At 37.6% G+C, this 10,000-nt stretch overlaps 1 protein-coding gene across 7 annotated transcripts in view; it reads left to right on the top strand.

Moving 5' to 3' along the window:
• The window catches only part of Rbcn-3B (WD repeat-containing protein Rbcn-3B), a 72,485-nt gene that overhangs the window by 28,743 nt on the left and 33,742 nt on the right, over positions 1-10,000 (top strand). For 6 of the 7 annotated variants that reach the window (XM_076177822.1, XM_076177823.1, XM_076177826.1 and 3 more), the window contains exons 8-10: positions 8,442-8,532; positions 9,266-9,358; positions 9,940-10,000. The exon at positions 9,940-10,000 is cut by the window's right edge and continues 84 nt beyond it. In XM_076177822.1, coding sequence (XP_076033937.1) covers positions 8,442-8,532; positions 9,266-9,358; positions 9,940-10,000 — 245 coding nt within the window. Of the gene's footprint in view, positions 1-5,351; positions 5,515-8,441; positions 8,533-9,265; positions 9,359-9,939 lie in introns of those variants that run through there. The other variant, XM_076177829.1, reaches the window with a different exon arrangement.

Consider the following 10,000-nt stretch of genomic DNA (forward strand, 5'->3'; position numbering starts at 1 on the left):
AACGTCGAGTCCAGCGTATACTTTCTTCCATAAAATGGTTCCTGGACTCCAGCTATTTTCGAATATATATATGTGTGTGTGTGTGTGTGCATATATTGTCAATAATTGATACTTGATCATGGATGTTACAGTTGTTTATATCTATGTATGCTTCTATACATTATATTTCCAGTGATGCTTAAGTCTGGTTAGGATGTGAGTTTTCATGTTTATTTAATATTTCAGCCACTAAATAACATTTTATCTATTACACTAATATTTATATTCACTTGGCAGTTCATCAAAGAACATAACGGCATTGTTAACTCCGAGTTCCACTCCTGCTAATTATCCTTAGTCTAGAGTGACACTGGCAGCATGCTTTGTATGCTAACAAAAGTAGTTCTTATATTGCACATACACTGCCTGTGTGCACCCACGCAAAGTAGGCTAACACAGTGTGACCTCAAGGTTGTGGTACAATAATTAGCACATTTACCTTTTCTCTCACCGTGTCCTTTACAGGCTTTTGAGGGGGAAGGCTGTTAGGTTAGTAAGACCAGCCCAAGTTCTACCAGGGTGTCCAGGCTTGACCTGTGTGTAGTATTGTGGGTTCTTTTCAGTCTTTAAAGCAAGAGGCAGTTGACTATCTGTCCTCCACATTTGAAACTTTCTGTATTACGTACCTAACGCTTGCTTTTCTCCACTTTTTCCACCAATGGCTTTTTTGTGCATGATTTTGAGAATCTGTCCGCTTTTGTTGCACATTATTGCTTCTCGCACTATGCATGCCCCAGGCTGTTTTCACAACAGAACTGGAGGAATTATAAAAAATTTCATTTGGAGTCAAGTACAGTATTGTATGTATACATGTATTCATGTCTGTATATGTGTTTGTAATTTTGTTTGACAACATATGTTGTGATCATAGAATAAATTGACTCTCTTCTAAGTACTCATCTTAAGGAAAATACAAAGTAATCAGACTTACTTTTAAATTCTTCAGGAGCACAAACTCTATAGATTTACTCCTTGTGAGCACCAAATATTTTTTATTTCACTGAAGAGCCAGACTTTGTACAGAATAAAGGGGTGGGAAGTGTGTGTGTGTAGGGGGGGTTATCTCAGTATTGCAAGAACCACTTAACTCATCAGTAACCAAGTCGCCTTTTTCCAAATATATTCCTCCCACTGGCATACCCTTAGCTACAAAATGGTTATGACCAATTTAAATTTATCTCATCTGTACTAGCATCACCTTTCCTTTGGCTGCTGCAAAGCTGTTTTATTAATCTTTGGGACCCCATTGTTAGCAAAAAGATTATAGTCTCTTGGTTAACTCCATCCAAATTAGGTGGCATTTTTCTTTTTATGCTTGCTGCCATCAGTATGTTCTGTTCATCAATGGGGTATTCCCAAAGTAGCTGAAAGGTTATAGCCTATTTTTAGTAAGACCTTCCATAGTGAGTGGCAGTTTTCACTTGATTCTGACTGCAGCCATACTATTTTTTTTTTTTTTAGTAACCCATCTTTAGCAAAAATGTTATACCATATCATGATTTATTAGGCAGTTTTGTTTATTTCTGTGGCACCTCACAAGTAGTGAAAGGATTCATTTGGGACCAACAACAAACACCTGCTAGTGGTGCTTGTATGAGGTGAACATCAGTGAGAATTGTCTCCCCACTTCCCATCTTTAAAAACTGTCAACATTCTCACCTTCACCTGGAGATCCAGCCTCAAGATGCTGACATTCAAGATCTCTCCCAATCAATTTTGAATGTTATTCCTCCACATTTTCATTTATGGAAAGTTGACATCTGGAAATGGCACTCTTCCTTGTGATGTAGAAACAGTTCTGCACTAATGCAACACAAGCAACAGTCCGTTGTTTCTTTCCAGAGAGACCTATTGCTGGAATGAAATTATTAAAACATGCTTTCATGTTGGATTTGTTGGTGAACTTACATTTGAATTTTTTTTATTTAAAGAAATGTGACATCAGAGGAACCAATGATAAGTTCCTGCTTAAGTTGGTCTTGTAAGATGGACATCACAGAGACTCCTTTCTCCACTATCTATCTTCAAAAACCATCAGTACTCTCAAACCTATGTAGAGGTGGCTGGCTCATTGCAGATTGGGCCCAAGATCTCTCCATGAACTCCAGCTACTTTTTTGCTACTGGGCTGCTTGGCTTGACAGTTTAGGGAACAACGACAACAACAACAACTTTTCCACCACTTTTCCACTGACATTTTTTGACTGTCTCTCAATCTATCCTACTAGCCAGTAATAAGAACAGACCCACAATAGTACAACAGAAGACATGATTTTTTTTTTTTTTTTTTTTTTTTTTTTTTCCTCTGCTAGGTTCTTCAGGGTTACAGGTCTCCAGTCAGTGAAACTGAAGACAACAGTTGTTATGATCTCAGGATTTTATATAAAAATTTTTAAGTACTTTTGTATATCCATGGCCATATCAAGGAGGCATTCACACCACTTAAACCACTGAGTTCTGGATGACTGACGGAAAGAAATGGCAATGAAGTTGAAAATAGGCTCAATATAGAAAAAATTATAAACTCTTTATGTTTCACATATCACTTCCTAAGTTAAAGAAAAACAATACAGGAAAACTGCTGGTAAGACAATTTGGTAATGAATCATAAGACTAGGAAGATTGCAAGCTGCCTAGCCATGTAATAAAATCACATGTATACCATGTGTTACATCCCCTCAAAATGTTAGCATAGTAGCTGATGCTGCAACTAGCAGTATTGTGGCATAGCTTGTGCCAACAGCACTGGTGTCAATGAGTGAGCACAAAGTGTACTACAAGTATCCCCATGAGAGTTGTGACATTCACAAGACTATTAACATTAATGAGTTTTTGTAAGGAATATTTATTACTATTAAGCACTTTGTCATGAATAATAATACTTCAATGTTATGTCTACACATCCTGTGGACATGTGTTGTGATATGTACATAAATATTGTTGGCAAAAACTCATTATCATTGGTGATTTCATGGCTGCCTTGAGAATAACTTGTTGGGTTAGTTTTTGTGGGATTTTGGTGAAGTATAGATTTTGGCAATCTATTGTTTAGTGCTAGTTTTTTTTATCAGAGTGTATGTGTTTTTTTATGGATATGGTGGGTCTTCTGCAAGAGAAACCAGGGCAATGGATTTATTGATTGTATGAATGCATTAGGGTGTACTAGTGGTAGGATATTGTAAATGTTGGAATAGAATACCACTTAGATTATTTTTGTGTTGTATTTGGTGGACAAGGTGCAGGCTATGACCCATCATCCAGGAGGTGCTCAGATAAGAGGGAGGGTGGAGGGGAGTGGAGTATAATTGGGATGGAATGGGTGGGAATGATTTTTATGCCTTTTGTTTTTGGCTACTTCCTTGTAAAGGGGAAAAACCCTTGGTATATGTATGTTGTATTTGGTGACATGTGATGGGTGACTGAGTTCAGGAGCTCTTGCATAGAACTGTGTGTCCATCATTTTAATGTGCTGTACACATTATGTGCTTCTCTGTTTTCCACATGAGGAAATGGAGAGGGGTTTGTCGCTGATTAAGTGAAATGTCCTTGCTTGTGATGTACTGTGTCTTGCTGCATTGTTTCTGACCCAGGCAGTGGGCAGGAGACTGGGATGAGAAGGAAACAAGTGTGGTGGATGGGAGTGAGCCTTTGACTTGGCTACCTCCCTTATAAGGGGGAAAAAGCTCTTGGTATATCGATGGATAGATATTCTATTGGTGTTGTGTTTTCAGCCAGTTATAAATCTTGTTCCTTCGTTTTGTGTTGTTCATAGGGTGTGTTTGTGCACTAATTGTAGGCTATTATGCTGTGGATATATAGTAAAGTATAATTCTTATGAGTTGTTTGTATTCAGTAATTAGTTTCTGTTATCCAAATCCTGTGCCTGTTAATGTACTGTTCTTTTTTTCTTATTTACCTTTGCAGTGAGGTCTTCAGTGTGTGGAGTGAAAGTCATGTGTATATTGGGGTTTTTGCCCAATGGGAGAGGTTGACCATTAGGAACTTCATAAATTTATGGTAGTCAGGGATAAGAAACACCTTTGAGTTCTTTCAAGAGGATGTAAAGAATCTATTTCATCTATTGGTGTTTTAGTTTATTGAGTGTTTTTAGATGATATTTTGTATTTGTGGTGCTGGGTTGTTATCAGATCATCTGCATTGGTGAGAACTTTAGTATTGTCCTCTGGGTTTAGGGGTGGGGAGGTATTGCATGAATAGGTTATATAGTATTGGTGATAGTATTACACTTAAGGGACTTCGCTGCACAGTCTTTTGGCCCTTGGTAGGTGGTTGTCCTGAGGTACTCTTTGCTCTCTACCATCTTGAATATTAGTCAATCATTCATTGTTATTATTGTACACTTTAGTTTCTCTGATCTTTTTGACCGGATTTGTAAGGCAATTTTTTAACCTCTTCCGACTTCAGCACCCCTGGTAGTCAGGATTAGGTAGTGCAACACCCTCTAACATCAGGGTACAAGAAGTACCTCTGTTACATTAATACAAGGAACAGACTTCTCCAGCACCCCCAAAAATTTATTTCAACACCCCAAGCTAAGAAACACTGGTGAACTGTGTCAAAAGCCTTATTTATATCTAGCCATCATTATTGTTCTTTGAAGTAGCACTTCTTTTTAAGTCTTCTAATACTTGTTGGGCCAGATTTGGCCATTTTCTTAACATCTTCAATAGAGTCAAATTCTCACGGACAGCACCAGGTGCCTCATGTATGATGACGCATCACAGTACTCACATTATGAAATATAAAGTTACAGCTGTATTACTTGTTCTCTTTCACTCTGAATACTAATAACCACAGAAAATATGATCAGGGCAGTTCACAGAATATGGGGGTCACTCAGCTACAACTACAAAATAAATATAATAAAGATGCGGATGCCAGCATCCTCATATACCCACTCACACCTCATGATGCCTATGTAGGCACCATCAGTTTGAAGGGGTTAACATGTTCTGATTCTTTTTAGGATCAGTCTTTCCATCAGTCTAGAAACAGGAGAGATGAGATAGACCTGTTGAATGCAGGGTTCTCTGATTGTTATTTTGATTTCAGGATGGGGATTATATCTGTTCCTCTGTAGAATGTCGGGACCCTATTGTGCAGCCAGGATTGGTTGAAAATATTTGTCAGGACTTTAGTTGTTACAGGACCAAAATGTTTCAGGTGTTTCTGGGCCTTTTGTATATGAATTTTTCTTGAGGACATTTTTTGTATCTGCTGGAGAAGGTGGGGTAGCTTCTGAATCTAGTTTTATGTATCTTTTAATTATTTTCCTTTTTACTAGTGCCATGGGTTTGAAGCTTGCTTGATGATGTTACACTCAATCCTTGATTTAATGGGCCCTCATTTAATGGATTTTGGAGGCAGCAGACAGAATCCAGTGATTTGGAATAAACTTCAGAGTTCTCCCACCATACGATCACATCATTTCAAGAACCCATCTTCACAATCCTTGGTAAACTTGTGGTTGAATTATAGTAAATAGGTTGAATTTATTATATTTCTTGGACCATTATGCCCCATCCCCATTTTGTTTATTAAATCAAGGAATGGGCATATAGTGTTGTTTTGGTGGCGGGATTTTGTAATGTGTTGCTCACGCTGCTTTATGAGTGGGTGGAGGATCTTTCTTCTTCCTCTTCTTCTTCTTCTTCTTCTTCTTCTTCTTGAATTCCATCTAAGGATCAGAGGGTCTGCACTACTCTCTGAGCTAACGGTAACCTTACCCCCTTCACATGGTACCCCCTGGGATCAACCTCCACCAAGGGAGTCAGGGCTATGACTGTGTTTACCTAATTGTAATATGCAAGAAAGGATCTAGATTCGTAGGGTCCTCTCACCTTTTCTCCAACTATCATACCCACTTTTGAATTTGTTAATTGTCTTTGCTTGGGCCATTTCACCTTCCAGGCTACTCCTTGAATTGATGCATCTGTGTGGAAAAATGTGTTTTTTGACATCCTTTAGTTTGTTCCCATGACTGAGATTCTCCCCAGTCCCAGATCAAGAAATCTTCTCATTCAGTTGTATCTTTTTCCTTTCATGACCAGAACACTACTAGCTGGTTATCTCTTTCTCTTCTTTGTTTCAATGATGGCAGGTCCAGTACTTTGAATATGTTTTCATACATTTTATCTGCAAGGCTGGTAATCAATTTGGTCACTGTTCTTTGAATCCTCCCAATTTTGTTTATATCGTTTAATTTTCATTGTGATGAAGAAGTCAGGAGGTGGTGATTTCTGGAAGCCTGTAGTCACAGCTCACACAGTAGGCAATGCAGGCCACCCAGTGCTGGGATAGGGGTCTGCATGACTTAGGAGCCCCATTCAAGTTCCACCCTGATCACCCCACACAAGGAACAGACTATAAAAAGTATCTCAAACAGACCACCCCATCCCAATCTGATTGGGGAGCCACCCAAATCAAGGTCACTTAATTTGTGGCCACAATCTTGTTACAACACAAACAATGGGAAAAAGGAGAAAGCATCAGCCCTCTCAAACTCAACATAATTTTCCTGCTGCACCCCAGCTCTGTCCCGTAGTACTTCCTCATCAACAGAAGAGTGAGTCCTCCTCCAACACCTAGATTCAGTCTGACCTGACAATATAATGGTAATTTGAACCCCCCCCCCCCTTTGAGGGAGGTAATGGTTTCCACTGCCACCACAAGAGAGTGGCTGCAGAGTCATGACCATTAGTTACCACTTGAGTACTCTTAAAGGGTTGATAGAACACTGGGGGGGTGTATGGAAATGAGAGTAGGAAGAGGAGGAGCATTTTATTCAGAGAGAGAAGGAGAAACAATTACATCCTTTGAATGGATGAATTGTTGGTCATCAAGGTAGTTGTTGTCCTAGTTGTGATGGGTTTCTGGTGCTGCAGATTGGAGACCATGGGCTGGAAGTCTGCTGGAACTCACTGGTAAAGCTTGAGTGTGAGGCTCTCAGATGTGGAATCTGAGTAGGATGGGGCTGCTGACTTGAAGAGTGAATGCCTGGTGTGTTGAGTATGTGTGGAAAAAGGTTAAGCTGGTACTTGATTCCATGACCTCAAGTTATGGTTCTTAGGTGGCTTGTTTTATCTGAAAAAAATTAATGTTAAGATTATAATGTTTGGTTATAGTCCAGTCATGATTTAGTGAAACTTTTATTTTGTAATATACAATCATTCAGTCAGTCACCCATTCAAGAGTCCACTACTGAATAGAAGACTCTCCCACTCTTTTCCATGAGTCTCGCATCTGTGCCAAGCTCTGCTCTGCCACTCCTGCATACTTCTCTATTTCATCTCTACATGTCTAGTTTTCTTCGTCCATACTTATCATCCCTTTTTATCCAGTCATTAACAAACTTCCTCCATCTGTTAGCCTCCTTTCTGAATACCTTTCCTCTCCAGTTCCATTTCTGTTCTTTTATTACTTCCACAATATTTCTCATTCCAGTCGGCTTTCTTATCAAACTTACCCTCTTCCTGTCCACCAGTGTTGTTCTTACCAGTGAATCCTCTCTTGCTCTCTTTGCACTCAGATTTACCTCCATTGCTTTCATCAATTTCCAAATTTCACATCCATAGTTAGTGGCTGGGATTATATGCTGATTGTAAACTTTGAATTCCAGACAGACAGACAGAACCTCTCAAGATGTTCCTATATTTACCATATTCCAACCAGTTGTGATGTGTCTTTATGTTTGATTTTCATAATGTACCTTTTTTTTATGATACAAGTCATTATGTTTCAAAAGGGATTTGATGTGGCATTGATCCACAAAAGACATCTTGCTCTTGTAGCAACAAGAATTATTGTTGCACTTGTATATTTGGTTGTCTGATTCATGTGTACAGTTTTCTCCTTGCCAGAAAAAGCTGTTGTTTTTTTTTTGTTTTTTTTTTTTTTCCAAAAAGCTGTAGTAATTGAATGATTATGTGTCTTAGTTTTCTTCTTCAACTATTTATTTTTTAATACTTCACTGGCTTATTGTCGTCTTGTGAATGTGTAAATATTATTGCCGCTAATTCAACAAACCCTTGTGTCAAACATGATTCTATGTTAGTGTTATTAGAAGTGCAATGTTTGTAAATCATTTATCATAATTTAAAGTTTAAAATTTAGATAAATGTTTTTAATCAGTGTTTATTGATTTTGATCAATTGTAAGTGCATTTTTGTGTGTTATTCTCAAAAGATTGTATTTTGTTTTTTAATTCAGAATTGCCAGTGGTAACACAACATTCATATTCAAAAATGTGTTCAGAAACTTGTACAAAGTACATACCATTAAATTCTTCCCAAATACCAATAGATTTGTATGGATCAGCAATATTTTTATTATATGGCATAGTGTAATTGGTCAAATATTTACTAACACTCAAGTTTGTTACAGTTGTATAGTTGAGAGTCGTGCCTTCCACAATAAGCAGCATGAAGGGGATCAAGCATTCATGTATGGCATTGTAAAACCCCAACATCTTGAGGTAAGGCTCTCACATGTTGTTTTGCATTTCCTTTTTCAGATGAAAGAATATTAGAATGGTTTGGACACATGGAAAGAATGAGTGAAGAAAGAGTAGTAAAAGAGGTATGGAAGGCAGATGTGGAGGGAGTGAACATGAGGGGGTGTCCTGGGATGAGATGGATGGATGGGGTGAAGGGGGCTTTGGGGAAGAGGGGAATGTCTGTTGAGGAAGGACGGGAGAGGATGTATGTATGTATGATCATAAGATGAGAAAATGATTTGTTCCTCATTCATGTGAGGCTGAAATACATAGGCTTGAAGTCATGAACAGAAGAAAGTAATAATAATTATGTCCTCAAATTTCACTGACTGGAAATTTGGAGCCCCACAGTAGTTAAAAGTGGTTCTTGATCTCTCCAGCAGATCTCTTTGGGAAAAGTCAGTGGACTGTTGTTTATGTTGTGTTTACCTAATTGTAGGATACAGTAAAGAACAATGTTGAGAGGCTCCTGCCTGTCACTCTCCTAGTATTGTACCAAAATTAGAATTTCTGTATGGAGGCTGCATGAGAGTATAAATTTTTTTAACATTTCATTGGTACATATGGTGTTGATTAGAAATTTATAAAAAGTAATATATGAGTTCATGTGTGGCAAAAAATATTTTTACTTGAGTAATAATTCAGTTTGTAGATCATAAGTAAAGTAGAACTTGATGGATGCATTTTTTTTTTTTTTTTTTTTTCTGAACAGCACCTCGTGAATGCTCCCGCATGGCAGTATATTGCCATTCCCGTTAGCAGTGGGGCTGAAAAGCTTCTTCTCAGAGGAGATTGTGAGGGACAGGTGAGTATTATAACTACAGTGAACTCATTTGTTACAAACTTGGTGGATATCTGTTGTTTATAAGATTTTTTTTTTTACATTCAAAAGTGTACAGTGCGCATGTTAAGAAAAAAATTGAAGTAATATAAATCAGATAAGATTTGAGAAATTCAAGGTGAATATTCTTAAATTTGATTAGAAAATTTGTAAGGTGTTTTTACATTCAAGAGTGTACAGTGCGCATGTTAAGAAAAAAATTGAAGTAATATAAATCAGATAAGATTTGAGAAATTCAAGGTGAATATTCTTAAATTTGATTAGAAAATTTGTAAGGTGTAGTTGTGAAAATGTAACAACGGGAATTATGGAGACATTTAAATTGGGAATAGCTTTTTAGATACAAGTTCATTTAAGAAAATACACAGCTTGTTGCACAAAGATAAAATTTGTAATTCTCAATAATCTGCTTCTCGTATTTGAGTCAGTTGAATAATAAAAAAAATTATATTTTTGTTGACTCCATTGTTGTTCTTTAATGTTATACATTACTGCTTTCAATTAGAATTGCTTTGTATTGTCATGTTTTACATTATACCACCAAGGTGATGCTATGGAGACTGGCAGATGTAACAGATCACCAGCTGGTTCAAATACAACAAGTCC

This window comes from Oratosquilla oratoria, chromosome 41 (genome assembly GCF_046742065.1).
Source record: "Oratosquilla oratoria isolate Oo_2021 chromosome 41, ASM4674206v1, whole genome shotgun sequence".
Classification (NCBI taxonomy): domain Eukaryota; kingdom Metazoa; phylum Arthropoda; class Malacostraca; order Stomatopoda; family Squillidae; genus Oratosquilla; species Oratosquilla oratoria.